Source organism: Triturus cristatus, chromosome 9 (genome assembly GCF_964204655.1).
Source record: "Triturus cristatus chromosome 9, aTriCri1.1, whole genome shotgun sequence".
NCBI lineage: Eukaryota > Metazoa > Chordata > Amphibia > Caudata > Salamandridae > Triturus > Triturus cristatus.
In genome coordinates this window covers 323,700,094-323,716,898 of record NC_140592.1, presented here as the reverse complement: position 1 = coordinate 323,716,898, position 16,805 = coordinate 323,700,094, and the positions used below count along the sequence as shown (strand labels likewise).

Here is a 16,805-nt window from a genome sequence, read left to right as displayed (position 1 = left end):
TGTCTTTGACGCCACTAGTAGGTCGTCAATATATTGGACCAAAACTGAATTCTCAGGCATGGTAAGACTTTCCAGAGATTTCTTTAGCAACTGATTGAAAATGGAGGGGCTCTCTGTGTACCCCTGTGGGATATGGCACCATGCCAAAATACGTTCTCCAAACCGAAATGCAAAAATCGGCTGGCTGTCATGATGCAACGGAATGGAAAAGAAAGCATGACACAAATCAATTACTGTGTACCATTCTGCATCATGGGGAATCTGATACCGAATCACTGATGGATTTGGAACAATGGGACAGCATGACACAACAATCTTATTAATCTTTCTCAAATCTTGCACAATCCTGAATTTCCCATTAGGCTTTTTCAGTCCCATTATAGGTGAGTTACATGGACTGCTATATCTTCTCCAGTAAAATCCCAGACTGCTTCCTTCACTGTCTGTTTCAATCCTGGGGGCAATTCATCTGGATTGAATATGGCATAGGTTCCAGCAACCTCATTCTCTCTGTTAGCTATGGTCATTTTATACAGAACATCCTCATCTGGTGTTTCAAAAGCTATTCCGTCTGGTGTACAAAATATGGTGCAATTCATTTTGCACAACAAATCCCTACCTAACAAATTCACAGGACTGGTGTCACACACCACAAATCGGTGCATGTCTGAGAATTTCCCTATTTTAACTTTTACCGGTTCGGTAAGGTAGGTCCTAATCTGGGTGTTTGATACACCAACTACTTGGATTGTTTCATCCGAAAGAGGAAGATTTTTCACGTCGGCTGATCTGACAGAAGACCACGTAGCTTCAGTGTCCACTAGAAAAGTAATGTTTTCATCATTAACTTTCCCATCCACAAATGGCCCTGTCTGATCTATTTCTAGAGTTGCGCCAAGTACACACCCATCTTCCTCTTCTCGGCACCGTCAATAAATCTCCTCTGACTCACTCTCGTCATTCCGCAGCCAATATTGTGACACAGCGCTCGCGCGTTGCGGTTTGTTTACCTGTTCTTCATTGTAGAATCCCGCTTCTTTGCTATATCTTTGGGTGTTCCTGCTTTGCGGTAGTGGCGGTTTTGGCACCTGATTCTGTGGATTAACAGCCTTCTGCTGTTGCGGCGGTGGGCCACTCCCCTCACATTGCACCTGTGGATTTAATGATGGATTATCATTATTAGTACTTGGTGGATATTTACACTCGGATTTCCAGTGCCCTAACCTTCCGCAATTGTGGCATGGAAACCTCTTCTTAGCTTCTTCTATATTACCCTTTCCTTTTCCTGAGCCAAATCTGGGTTTAATGCCTGGGTTATTGGCTTGTTCAACCAACTGAGCTTCCTGTCTTTCTGCAACTTTCACTTGAGCCCACATTGCCTTTTCTTTTAGTTTTCGCTGCTTTGCCTCAATCTCATCACTAAAGTATTTGGCATGCCTTAGGATCTCATCTATTTTCTTGCTCTGCCAGTCCACAGTATGCTGCTTAATCATGTCCCCAATCTCGGGACGCAGACCATACACAAATCTGTACACAAAATGACTCAGGTCCTTTTCTCCCAGATTGTCATCCCCACTGAACTGTTTGAAAGCTAAAATTAGCCTTTCATAATAAGCGTGAACTGACTCTTTCGCTTCTTGATGGGTTCGATCTATTTTAACCTAGTCTGTTTCTTTGGGAGGCACTTTGTTTTTCAAGAACACCATGACCTGTTCATATTTCTGCATTACCTCTGGGTCTGGTACTCCTGTTTTGGGATCTCTCGGGTATCCTTTGGTTGGCCAATCTATGACTATCTTGCATTCTGCCCACAAGTCTGCTGGCACTATTATATCAAATAGGCTATTCAGATCAATCCACAGTTCTTTTGACAGCTTAACAAATCTGTCCACCTGTCTGTACCACTCGACGGGCTTTTCCCGCAATCGAGGGAAGTCATTTGTAAATGACAAAATATCCTGTCTTGTCCATGGGACATGCACATATCCCCCTCCTGGAATCTCTCTCATGGGGAACTCTGTCACTACCTTTTCCTTTTCTCTCACAGGAAATGCTGAGAAAGTTCTGTCTGAAGTATCATCCCGCTTTCTATACCACCTGCTTTTCCATTTGTCCACATCTCCCCATTTCCTTAACACTGTGATTATATCCTTAATCTGGACTATTCGTCCTGCAGGGTTCAGATTTTCAATGTCTTTTTCCGTGAAATCCACTCGGTAAGGCTTCTGTAAAGCTTTTACCTTATCCATATCAATTCCCATCTCACTTGCTATTTCTCCAAGCCTGTCATGTAAATTCCTCGCTCTCCAAGTGACACTCTTGCACAAAAACAGCGGTTTTTCATCCTGGTAATTTTTCAGCTTTTCTGTGGGGATTGTCCCTACTATTAATTCTTCTAATACCATGCGTAATTTTGCCACATCAATAGTTTGGGGTTCTTTCTCTTTTCCCTGTAGACTCTTCAACCACTCACTCAATTCATCTGTAGTTATACCTACTGATTTTTCACGTTGCCTGGTTCTGTCATTCTTTGTGGTTCTAATATTGATCCTCCTACTATTCTGTCTCTTTCTACCGAATCAGGACTATAAAACGGGTTATTTCACATATTTAATCCACCTTCACTCACGGTGTGTCTTCAAGGATTCTCCCTCGCTTTCATTTGGGGCTGTTCCGCTTGTCTACTGCTTACATACGGAACTGTTAGACCATGCTCACTTTCTTTCTGCTTCTCAAAAATGGGCATAACAGGACCTATGGTCACAGGGACTGTAACTGCTTCCAGATTTTTCGTCAATTCTCTTATTTTCTCTGTCAGTTCTAATGTGGTTTTGGCTAGTTCCATGGAATTTTCACCCTCTACCTTATTTTCCATTCCCCGTTCCCTAAGAGAATTCCTTCTCTTTACCTCTGGAGTCACAACTTCTGTCTTAATGATTTTCAGAGTCTCCCTCACCGATGTACCTGCAGTTGGCGTTTCTGATTCCTGCCTGTATGGAGGTGGACTTTTGTAAAACATGTCATCTAAGACATCATCTTCTGTGTCATTTGCTCCGTACCTTCTGGTTTCTACATTGTTTTTCTTTTCCAGGCATTTCCTTCCCTCACTTTCCCCTGCCATTCTCACTGGAAACAATCCTTCAGTCATACTTGCGTCTCGCCACCTTCTCATTCGATCACAATGAGTTTCGCGATCGTTTGGCCGTCCGAACATATATCTGTACCTACTGCCATTTCTCTGTTTTTCTTGCTCAAGCATCTCATCTTCCCACTCCGTCAGCGCCTCAAACTGCGTAGGCCTAGGTCGCGGATCTAAGCTCATCATCCTCTCCCTCAAATTCCTTAATATTGCCAAATTAAAGGAACCATTTTCTGGAAACGCTAAAACTCCGTCATCCTTTGTATACTTCATCCAATTGTCTAGCCAAATGCAAGTATGGTACCCATATTTCGCAACCATAAAGGATGCGGGTGTCTTTGTTGGAGGAATTAACTGTACTTCCCTCGTCACAATCTCTTTGTCTTTCACGAACCACCCCTTGATTTTACTAAATAGGGATTTCTTCTTCTTTTCGGCTGAATGATAATACATTTCCCTTCTTTCTTGAACCCCTAGGGTTTCCGTCAACTATACGGTCTCTAGTCCAATAGCAGCGCGACTCTCACTTACGCATCAATCCTGGGCGTCTACGTCACTATCACAATCCACAAATCCCTGCGCGACTCACACTAACGCACCAATCCTGGAGCGTCTACGTCACCCTATACTTCTCCCAATCCTTGCGCGGCACACACTAACGCACCAATCAGGGCGTTTTCCGCTGTTCCAACCCACTGTTCGATCCCAGCGCTGTCTTTCTGACGTCAGCAGTCGCTGCAGCAGCTCCTGCTCCTGTCTCTAGTCCACCCCTCCTTTACAAACTACTCGGTAGACTTTGTTTCAATTTTACGATACTGTTAGTCACAACATACAAACATCTCCATTGTCTGCTTCGCTAACCACAGAATAGCAATAGACCTTTCTTACGAGAATTCTGCCTTCCCAAGAGCCGTGCTTACCTCTGCCCTACTACAGAATCATTACTTTCGTTGATAAAGTAGCACATCCCTCTACTTCACCCTTCTATCAAGCATCAATTTAACTGTCTTCTCCGGAATTAAGACACATAGTTGGAAACGCAATGCTCCTGAGAAATAAAACCAGAGTTCCGCAATTAACCTGAATGCTATTTCATTCGCGCACTTTCACACAAGAAAATGTAGTACATTCACACAGAATCCTGTCTTTCCGAGAACAGCGAACAGTCTGTCCTACTACAGAATTATGACATACGTTAACAAAGCAGCGCTTACCTCTACTTTGTCCTTCACTCAAGCTCAGAGAACACCTGCTACCTTTTCAGTGATAAGCGTTATCGGTATGCCAATTGGTTTCCTGGTACTTAAAGACCAAAATTTCACAGGTACCCTTCGCTATCATACGTACTTCTCTCACACAGAAAATGTCTCTAATGGCAACACACGACGATGTCACCAAATCGAACCCAGACAATGCGACGCACAGCTTCAATTGTCACACGTTTTTCCCCGTGTACCTACGGGCAACCACAATCCTGTCTTTCCCGAAAGCAGCACTTACCTCTGCCCTACTACGGAACTGTCACCGACTTCTTACATCCCAGAAGCCGTACAGACTACATAAAACTCAATACGACTTCAACATATAGTGTTAGCACACATTTCAACACCAATCAATAATCGATAAGCTATATACAGGCGAATCATCAAACCAACAGTAAATCCTCTCTAGCTACCTGGAATACTGGTAAAAATATATATATACACACAAATCATTAAACTTAAACAATAAAAACCATCCTCTGCTACCAGAAATACTGGTGCAGTTAGGATCACTAAAATTCCCCCTGCTTCCACAGACAGAATGATTTCTCAGTCGCACGCACATACACACATCACACGCTGGTGGGGCCCATAACACCAACATTCATTCTCTCAAACTATCCGTGCCTACCAAGGGACATAAAATCCAAACCACAGCTGTTCGCTTTGATAGAGGAAACCACTTCTATTGAATCATCCTAACAATTCCTCCATCAAGAGGTCGATTGGATCATTTAGTTGGTTTTCGTTTAATGATACTCTTTACTCTCAAATTAATCAATAAACATTTCAAAGAAATAATCACCCGACACAGTAATTCAAATAATGATTTTCTTTATCTAATTCAAATGCAGGTTAAATCCTAATAATGCAGTATCATCTTTTGTCATATTTACCTATTCTGGCTAATTGTCGTTTTCTAAGTCAGAACCGGTCCTAAGTAAGTTCATCAGAGTCTTTGGTCTATCCTGTAGAGTCACCGTCCTCTCCGTCAGCATAACCTCAGGATTCAAGAAGTGGCGTAAGAAGGTGGTATTTAACCTCTCTAGTCCACTAATATTTATACTAAAATTTCCATATAACAGTTACATCTTCACATTTCCCAAGCCGACGATTGGCTGAATTCAAATATATCTCAATACATTAAGAAACATTTTCAAATTTTCTCATGTGGAAAAAGTCTCAACGTAGATATATGGGAAACTAATCCCAGGTCAAAAAAAAAGTATCAGTTTGTTGGTAATAGGTTGATTTTCAGTTCACTTTTCCCCTTTTGCAACATTTGCTTCACGTTCAGGGACATTGGCACCTCGCCCAGGGTAGTCTTCATGGGCATGGTCTGACAGGTCACTCAAGGGACACGAACGATGTCAGTGCAGGCGCCTTTCTCCATTGTTCAAATGATGAAGTAATGTACTTTAGTTAGGATTCAGTCGGCGGCCATCTTTTGGTAGGCCAGAATAGTCAACTTTAAGCAAAGAAACACAAAATCGTAATTAATACATAGAAATGATTAAAACAGTGTTATTCCCTTGCTAATACCCTTATGTGTATGTATTTATCTAGCCATATGCAACAGTCAAAGCCGTTAATGCTGGTTTATTTAAGCGCAAATCACATTAACACTGCTCAAGCACCATCTATCGTTTTAATATGCATACAGCTTAGTTCACTTATTAGTTTTAGCCATGCAAATGCATTCACACATGTATTCTCTCGGTTAATAAAGTTGATTTAGTACTTTCACATCAAGCCATTAATTATTATAATTAATTATTAATAATTTTAATATAAACGTATGTAAATGGATTGGGTATATAAAAAGAAAACATTTTACCCGCTCCATCAACCTAATGTCACAAGAGTGACAGAAAAGATGTGCCCACTGGCTGTACCACCGAGACAGGACAGTAAAGGTGGGCCGCAGGCGGGGCAAGTTGGCAGCAGTTATGCTCTGAAGACAGGTCCCGCTGCTGTGGGCAGAACTCGTTCTGCATCACGTGCTGCCAGACTAGTAAACAAAATGTCAGTGTGGGCTGTTGGGATAACACCCACCTCCTCTTCGCTCTGGGGTTAGCCGTAAAAGGGCTTGTAAGATGCTTCAATTGGTAAAAGTGGTTTCTTTTCGGGAGTAAAGAACGCGATACTGCCTAGGTTATCCGAGAACCAAGATCAAGCGGCCACGAAGAAACTGAAATCGGATATTGTGACACCGCGTGTTGCATGTTGTGCATGTGCTCTGTGTTCTATTGCCGTGATCAGACTGTGTCTTAGGTTGACTAGACTTCCAAAGCTCAAAATCAGGACCAGGTCTGGTCCAAGGAATCTGGATCTAGGATGGCCATGATAAAGAATGCAGGAATGGACAAAATGTGTTCACTTTTACCTTTCTTCTCTGCAGGGCCAGAAATAATTTTTGCAAGCTGCACAGGATTCCCTCTCTGTGTTTGCGATAGTGGGTGAATCCCTTCTTACTCATGGCATACGCTCGTTCCCCATGTGTCAAGCCAGCCGTGACTACTAAGTCATAACCGTGGTGCCACAATCTGTTTAGAGACATTGCTGTTGTGAAATTAAATTGGTAGAGGATCAATGAATTATGTGGGTGACCAGTGGCACGTCATGCATGGTCTTAAAAGTGATTTGTGGCTAGTTCTAATTTTTGCCATTAGTTCCTTTAATTTATTTTTATGAAAATCTCAACCATGGCAAACTCTTTCGATATTTTTGGCGGCCAGATGTGTTCTTGTTTCCCCGAGCCGCGCATAAACTTCCCATTCTTTGGGCTGGCTATATTGGGTGCCTGCTTCGGCACCTATTTCATAAAGCTGTAGCCCTCAATGTGTTGATTTCGCAGTGACGATTTGGTCATGACTGTGGTGTCACAGTCTGTTTAGATACCTGGCTGTAGTGAAATCAAATGGTAAAGGATCGAACAACTTAGTTGGATGACAAGTCCACAACCTGCTTGTGGTCTCAAAAGTTATGTTTGGTTAGTTCTCACTTTTACCAATAGTTCTTAACATTTACTTATGTGAAAATCCTAATCAGTGCAACTCTTTTTACCTTTTTCTCTGAGAAACGCAGAATCTTAATGTTCTCGCCCACCAACCTCCTGAGATGTTGCCTAATCAACCGCTTTTGACCAGGGATCAGGCAGCCTCTCCTGCCCTCATTAGTCTTAAATGGCTTCCCATCGAAGGAAAATGCTTTTTCAAGACAGCCTGCGCCACCCAGAAAGCGCTTCATACAAAGAGCCCTGAATACCAAGAAACCAGAATTTCAATAACTGGAAGAGCTCGAACTCTGAGAAGCTCCAACGCTCATTCTTCTCATTGCCCCCAACTTCAAGAAGAAAACATCCGAGACTCGCTCATTCTCAGGTAATGCTCCGAAGATTTGGAACTCGCTACCCAAAGTCCTCCGTTGCAATTCCTCCTTTCCCTTCTTTAAACGTGACCTCGATTTCTCTACTCCTCAACAACTACCTCAACACGCACACTAACTTCTACATTTCCCTTTTTGATTAATGCCTTCTAGAAGATCCAGTGACTTGCTGAATAGCCTTTTTATCCTTGATGATGTTCTCCCCCTTGTGTCCCATGTTTATACTTTGTGACTTTATAACCACACAGTGCTGTACCATATTATGACTTTGACATTATGACAACCTTCTTAATGCCTTCTAGATGGTCTAATAGCTTGCTGTATCGCCTTTTTATCCCTGATGATATTTCTCCCTCATGCGCCCTATGTTTATATGTTGTGATTTCATAACCACATAGTGCTGTGCCATCTTATGACTGACATTTTCCATGTTATATTCTTTCTGATGCTACCAAAAGTTCTCTAAAATCTGAGAATATATACCTCAATGTTCCTCTGAACAAAGGCTCAGCCTATTGGCCACTTAGTCCTTCCACATCATCTTCTAGGTCATCTTCCATGCACAATCTGAAGGCTATGTCATGTAATGTGAGGTTAGTAGCAAAACATCACCTTCAGACTGCTGATCGCTGTGAAACTCATAATCATGACTTCATTTTCCTAGTTAAGACTTTGTCACAGAGATCTTCTAATCCTACACTACATGACTTCTTACCATGTAACTATTAAACCCCGAGGTAGAGTTGCCATTGTTTATAAGAAAAATATATATATTAAACAAAAACTTTTCAAAGAATATTTCAAGGAGAAGCTCTTGCCTGCAAAAGCAAAATACATTTTCATTTCTTTTATCACCTCTCCCCCACACACACACAATGTATTGCCTTAGTTTCGGATCACAACCTGTTATCTCTCTTAGACATATCTTTTAATGTTAACAATTACTTTTCACGTGTGAATAACCACTTTGAGCATCGAGCACCTTTCACTTTTTTTCTATTGATTAAGGAACAACTATTAAATATTACTTTTTTGTGATTAAGCTGACTAATTATTCAGTTCTGTTATTGTGGGATTAAGTTCATAACTGTGCAGATACTATAATTTAAATTAAAGTACCATACTTCAAATTGTTGTTGCACTTCTTGTCCAAGGGAAACATTGTCTCTTTGGTCCAATTAAATGCATTGATGATATTATTTCGAATCTTCTAAATTGTAATTATGTTACAATGGACATGGGCCTCATCAATCCAATGGCCAAATGTAGTTAATTAAATTGGAAGTTATTTGTGGTAATTTCTAGTACCTTTGTGTTGCAGGATGCTACCCTAGACTCAGATAAAGGAGAAACACAAACAATATACATGTATACAATAAGATTTAGAACATGTTTTTGCTAGTGAGGCTGCATTTAACTTGTGTGGGGAAATATTTGCATGCCTGCAGATGTGAGGCACTCCCTAACAAATTAAAATAGGTACATAGTATGAATATATCACACAAATATGATCACTCTGGATAGCAGTTTCACCACAGAAATGGAACCTTTAAAACATTCATGTTGAATTTAAGCCTTAAAAAAGCATATATTTTTAAAGAACTAAAGTGGTAACTGTTTTAAATACTAATGCTATTATACATTACATTAAAATGTAAAGGTGGTTGAAACCAATTGCTTTGTCAAGATTAGCTTTTGTGGACATTGTGAGCTTTATTAAATCACATGCATCAAACCTGACACGAAAACAAATTTTCTTCATACAGAATGGTGGCAGCGAGATCTGGAGCAGAAGAAGCGTGTGAAGTATAGCAGACAGTACACTGTATTCTGTGATGGAAGAACTATATTCAACACTGTACCAGTAGGAAATTGTGTCGAAAATGATAGCGAGTAAGCAGACTCTCCTTGTTGCGTGATACATTATTCTCTACCCTGTGTAAGCCTGGAGCCCATGTTTAACCTCTGCATGTTCCTGTGAATGGAATTGTGATGCTTACCCAGCACAGACTATGATTGAATGATAGCTGTCACTTTAAGAAACTGAACACAGAGAGGATGTGGCCTATGTAGACCAAGATGAAATTGGCTTCTAATTGAATTAAAAAAGATAAATATTCTCCTGCTTACTCTCCAAGCATGGGGATCTTTCACTTTCTTCATCGGTCACCATAAGGCATTTCTGTTTTTACCTTTTGCCCAAAGCTGTGATTTCTATGCATGTGGTCTTTAAAGTTGTGGAATATTTGCATACGTAAATTCATTTTCTTATTGAATTAATGAATCTTTTATTAGTTGGTGACACATTTATTCTTGATTTCCATTTGAAATATTAAGGACTGTGATTCTTACATTGGCTTAGTAGGGCTCAATATTGCTGTTTCTTAGAAGGTACATCTTCATTTAATCCAAACAGAGTTTTACATGTGAATCAAACTGGACAATTACTAGTCTGTGTGTCTTAATTTAAAAAAGTAAACATTCACCCAGTGGTTTACAACTATGCCTGGGTGTAGATTTTTCTATTTTAGGGAATTCACTCTGATATTTCTGGGTGCACATGGACACGTGCAACAGTTACAGGCTTCTAGAGGTAACCTTAAAAAAGATTTGTGAATCTGAAAATGTCTTGTGCCTTATAAGGTTCCACTTGTTAATACCAGTCAGCACCCTGTTTGCGTCCTCCTTCACATTTGTTTTGTTCTTTCCCTTGGTCCTCCTTATATTCAAACCTTGGACTTTTAGCTTAACTTACCTCTTTGTGCCGGAGTGTTCCGTTCTGCTTCTCCTATTTTTTTAGTATTGCATCCTTGTCACCTTTGAGCTCATCAGCATCTGCATCTTTGGAGAAGCAGGAAAGACCTCAAAAAACTGTTTGCCTAATATACTGAGTTGAGTTGTGTTTCACAATTTTTTTATTTGATGGCATGATGTGTTTTGCAGCAATTTGACCTAAGGTTACCCAATACAGCCCTGTGATCAAATGCTCTAATCATCAGCCACAAGAGAGACTCTGCCTCCTGTTGATTTGAGTCCAGATATTTTGTTTTCCTCACTATCCCACCAGTTTCCCTCTTTGTGTGTATTTGGGAACAGAATCATATTAATGATTCTTAGGTATTGTAGGGAGGAGGTTAGGGGCTGGCATTGCAGACCAACTTTGTAAACCTAATTCATGATGTTCAAATGTAAATACTCAATAAAGCCATATAGCATCCATACTTGCACCTGTAACTTTATTTAGGTCATCATCATCGCCATCATCAACGAACATTTATTTTGAGTAAAAACATACTGAATGTATATCACATCTAAACAGTACAAAATGGTAACACATTATCAGTCAGTAACAGTATATTAAATCAAGGTTGAATAATTCATCATGAACAATTCATATAACAATGTCCAACAAAATACAAAACAACTACAGTTTAAAATGAGGGGGAATATTTGTGAAATTAATTACATAAACCTTTCCACTGCTTTTAAACAGATAAGCTTTACCCTAGAGACTATAATATAAATATGTCTATAGATAATGTGCATTGGAGTGGAGAATGAAGAGAACAAGTATGGAATCAATTTCATAACTTTATTGCATCTTTTCCATTAGTACAATAAATGTCTTGGAAGGTCATACATTATATGCACTGTGGAGGTCTGGTTACATATCAATGTAACTAATTTTACAGTCTGTATGCCCATCTTTCAAAATATTGGTAGTAGCCAACTACATCTGGCAGATGAATAACATAGACAGAACATTAATAAATGTATTTCTGTTTCTACAATCCAATCACTAGCTAGGCAATGTGGAGTGCTTGGCACGATGATTTTAGCCTGTTGTGAAACTGACCACTGGTAGTTCCCAGGCTGAAACTTAAAAAAAGACAAAAACACTTTGCAGCTTGCTGTTCTAGAAATTCTAAACGTGTTTCAAAACCGCATATTGTCTAAGGAGTAGTATATTGAGCAGTTAGGGGACTTGCCCTACCATTCTTCAATTTCAACATGCAGGAGTGGAAAAAATAATTTAATTTCCCTTGCTTAAGAATTGAAGAGGTAATTAGTATGGGATTTGAATGAAAATAGTCGTATGAAATGAGAGTACCTCATACATACCTGCACCAGAGAAGGTCCATACCACCGTCTTCAGCTGTTTTTTGCGTCTTCTCTTTCAAAAAAATGAATTTTGTATATAACAAATAATGCTTATCACTTCAAGTTGAGTTTTTTGTTTGGGGCACAATGTAGTGTTATGTGTTGTTTTTTATAAATCCAAATGATTGAAGATTAAATCTGACAGAAAAAGAAGTCATCAGTGTGTTGTTTTAATGACCACACTTGGAATATAAATAGGTGCTAAATAATGGGCAGCACTGGCAGCTCCCTTTGTTTTGTATATATCTTCAAGACATGCAGAGTTAGGAATAACAAATCTATACTTACCTCTATATACTGAACTTCACATTATTTTAGTAGTAGATATTCTAGCTATTGTATTTGGTAGCACAATTTTTTGTGCTCGATATAATTAAATACAACCATTGTATTGCATTATATTGTATTTATATTGCTCTTGCTAACCCTGAGGAGGCTAAACCCATGACTATGATGGATAGAGGGTTTGTGGAGATGTTCTGTTTCACCAATGAACATATATGCCTATAAGATCAGCCTACAAAATAGATTTAGAAGACTTTACCTTTTGTGCATACATTTGAACTTCCGATTAGTGTCGCCAGTCACAGTGTCTAGGCTGTGTATTTTGGAAGGTTGATCCAGCTCAACTCTCCCGCCTCCTTTACATTTGTTGACAGACTACACAATATATTGAACCTTAGTTTACTTATTAAAATCCCATTTTATCTTATAAGTGCCTCATGGAACTTACAATATTTTTGCCAGAGGTAGCAATTTCTTCATCGACAACATTTCTACAATGTACTCCTCTTTTAAAACCAACCATCCACCGACGAACCGGATCGGGACACCATGGCCCCTCACCCCAAAGCACACGCTCACTTAGGCAATTTGACCCCCTTCTCAGAGGAACAGGTAGCAAAAGCCATGATTGAGGTCAAGTCGTGACCCCCACTCGGCCCATGCCCTCACTTTATCTTTTCTCGGCTTGCAACGGTCTGAAGTCCGTATGTTGCCCACATTTTTTTTTTTACAAATCCCTGGATTCTGCAGTCTTCCCGGACATCTGGAAAGAGACCATCGTATTTCCATTGCTAAAAAAAGCCGGAATGGAGGTCCACAACCCTGCAAACTACCGACAGATCTCCCACAAAGTCTTAGAGAGATTGGTCAACAAACAACTGGTTCATTTCTTAGAAACTAATGAGCTCCAGGACCCATCTCAGACTTGATTCAGAGCTTCAAATAGCACAGAAGCCACACTTCCTGCCCTATTGAACAATATTAGATCCATAATGGACCAAGGCAAAGCTGCCGCCTTGATCCTTTTGGACTTGTCCACAGCGTTCAATACTGTATCCCATGACCTTCTAGTACACATTCTACATGAAAAGGGGTTTCCTTCGAAAGCCCTTAAATGGTTTAGCTCTTTTTTATGAAATAGAACATAGAGAGTCCAAATGGGCCCATTTTCCTCTAACTCAAAAAGCATTAACTATCGCGTCCCGCAGGAAGCTTCTCTGAGCCCCCTTCTCTTTAATGCCTATGTCTCTTCTCTGTTACAGCAAACAAATGATGGACGGAATGCTGACAATGCAAACATTCTCCCCCAGTCAAAAGATCTGGGTTAAATCCATCGTTCTTTTGCTCACTATGCCACCCCAGTTTGGACCCAGCCATATGCAAATCACTCTTGACCCAGTGCCTCATGGGAACAGTCTAGACCGAACTGCCAAGCCAGGTCTTCCCTGGACTGGAAACAAGCATCCTGGGACCGGCTTCAGGGTATGTCACCCTTCTTCAGCCAGGCTAGCTTGAATCCAGTGGTGCAGTGAGCAAGGGACCCACGTCTGGGCATACCCATCCCACTTAGGGCAAAAAGTGTTACAGCAAACAAATGATGGACGGAATGCTGACAATGCAAACATTCTCCCCCAGTCAAAAGATCTGGGTTAAATCCATCGTTCTTTTTCCCATTACGCCACCCTAGTTTGGACCCAGACATATGCAAATCACACTTAACCCTGTGCCTCATGGGAACAGTCCAGACTGAACTGCCAAGCCAGGTACTCCCTGGACTTGAAACAAGCATCCATTTGTTTGCTGTAACACTTTTTGCCCTAAGTGGAATGGGTAGGCCCAGACGTGGGTCCCTTGCTCACTGTGCTACTGGATTCAAGCTAGCCTGGCTGAAGAAGGGTGACATACCCTGAAACCGGTCCCAGGATGCTTGTTTCTGGTCCAGGGAGGACCTGGCCTGGCAGTTCGGTCTGGACTGTTCCCATGGGGCAAAGGGTCAAGACTGATTTGCAAATGGCTGGGTCCAAACTGGGGTGGCGTAGTGGGCAAAAGAACGATGGTTTTAACCCAGATATTTTGACTGGGGGAGAATGATTGCGTTGTCAGCATTCCGTCCATCATTTTTTTGCTGTAACATATGTCTCTTTTCTGGCCAAGATAGGCTGAAAATGGTGCTTTAATATCTGCTCCTATGCTGATGATACTCAGCTTTTAATTGTTTTCGTAGGATGGCACAAGGACTGTAGGAACAATTTAATTAATTGTCAGGAACAGAAGCTTGGATGACTGAACACTGCCTGAAACTGAATACTGAGAAATCTGAGATCCTGCTCTTTGAAGGAGCTCACTTAGGGCCTCATGTAGGAAGCCAAATACCGGTCGGTAACGGCCGAAATTCGGTAAATATCCGGTTACCGACCGGTATTTAGGCATTTGCGATGTAGGGGTCTGATTTCTGGATTCGGTATTTACCGAATCGGAAATTAAGAAATCGGTAAAATACCGATTCGGTAAATACCGAATCCAGAAATGCAATGTAGGGAGCACTCTACAGAGTGAAAATTAGTATTAAGAATTCGTTATTTACCACCAAATACAGGTTGGTGATAAGTAACGAATACCTTGCAAAAAGCAATTTAAGAGTGCCATGTGGCAGACATACATGCCCTTAGGGCATGTATGTGCGCCACATGTGCACACATGCAAGATTCAGGGGTGCAACAGGGTGTCAATGTGACACCCTGCCACCCTTGTATATGCTCCCCCATTACCGAATCGGTATTTACCGAATCGGTAATGAGGCATACCTTCCCATTGATTCCTATGGGCCTCCAGGCCCATAGGAATCAATGGGAAGGTATGCCTCATTACCGAATCGGTAAATACCGATTCATAATTACCGAATTTTTCCGATTCGGTAATCTTTACCGAATCATTACCTACATCACATTTACCGATTCATAAATACCGAATCGGTAAAATTCGGTATTTATGAATCGGTAAATGTGAGGCTACCTACATATGGCCCTTAATCTGGAACAATACCTGGTGGCCTCAGACACTTTGAGATGCCCCGGAACCGAAACGGGTCGCAAAAAACCTGGGCATCCTCATAGACAACGGACTTACCATACAGGACCAAGTCAAATCACTGAGAGGTATAAGCTTTGCCATGTTAAAGCTTTTACAAAGACTTTTTCTTTGGATCCCTTTGAACTGTCGTAAGACCATCACTCAGGCACTAGTCTCCAGTAGGTTGGATTACGGGAACGCGGTCTATGTGGGCATGTCAGACTACCTGTTCTCCCCACTACAGGTGATTCAATACTCTGCCGACAAACTTGTCTGTAATAAAAGCAAGTATAGTTCGGCATCAGAGTGCCTGAAGGATCTTCATTGGCTGCCTGTGCAGGGAGCCAAGTTTAAACTCATGTGCTATGCACGTAGAGCATTACACAAGCTTGGCCCTAGAATTTTACTGCCCAAAATTACATTTTACACTCCCATACGAGATCTGAGATCTTGCAATCTCGTTCTAGCCAAAACTAAACGTATTAAGAAAACCAGAGTAGGAGGTCGATCCTTCTCCAATTTGGCGGCCGTTCACTGGAATGAACTCCCCCTAGACCTTCGCCGCATTGACGACTATATGTAATTCAGAAAGAAGCTGAAAATGACACTGTTCTCTAGGTTGTAAACAATGATACCTGCAGCTTGCACATTGGGTTCCTACTCCAGTCTGCTGGGCCATTTGTTCACTATTATTGCAGGACAATGCTTTCAAGCGCCGTGATATCCCTCGGGATGATTGATGCGCTTCATAAATACAAAGACAAAAAATACAAATACTAAAAATGCAGTTCCATTCCTCAACGTGTGGTACTCATTCCACTGTTTAAAAGCTTATATACTTTCTTGCCTAAAAGTTTGGAATTGAAAGTCTTGCAGAAAAATGGATGCCAGTGATTAGGTTAGAGGAAAACAGAAGACAGAGCAAACAATGCGACGTGTGAAAGCTCCATTTTGGGAATACGAAGTGGAACGAGGGACTCAAAAAATAAATGGACATGTGCCAGTTTTAGGTTGTTTCATGGGCTCTAAATCTCAACTGAAAATTTAAGCAGACTGGAATCCATTGATGCCTTTGATTCCCTGCTCATATTATTGAGCTTTTTCAGTTAAAATCATCCACAAGGGCTTTACTGAAGAAGTGTTGTGTCTAAGAGATTGTTTAGCAGGAAGAGGGATTAGTTGCCTCCTGGGGTGCCCAGCAGCTGAGTGCCTGTGGACTAGCCATGCTTCGGGCTTGTTTGTTATTTTACAGTTTATAAATAATATGCTGTATGCTGCCCAAGCCATTTCATGGCAGACGACTCAGCCTTCAAAGATGTTGAGCAGAGAAGCGTACTAGCCCTGGTCTCTGAAGCCTTCAAGTCATATGGCAAGGTAAAGCCTTTGCGAAAAGCATGTGCTACGAGATAATTCCCAGCAAGCACTTGACATCTGATTCCCACATAAACACTTGGGCATATCTCTCCCAGACAGCTTTGCAGTATTCAAGAAAATTCACCACA

The 16,805-nt window shown here is 41.0% G+C and overlaps 1 protein-coding gene across 3 annotated transcripts in view; it reads left to right on the top strand.

The window, feature by feature from the left end:
- LOC146797845 (acylamino-acid-releasing enzyme-like) overlaps positions 1–16,805 on the top strand; it is a 342,949-nt gene that overhangs the window by 47,043 nt on the left and 279,101 nt on the right. For all 3 annotated transcript variants that reach the window (XM_085625041.1, XM_085625040.1, XM_085625042.1), the window contains exon 3: positions 9,555–9,681. In XM_085625041.1, the coding sequence (XP_085481167.1) occupies positions 9,555–9,681 (127 nt within the window). The remainder of the gene's footprint in view (positions 1–9,554; positions 9,682–16,805) is intronic.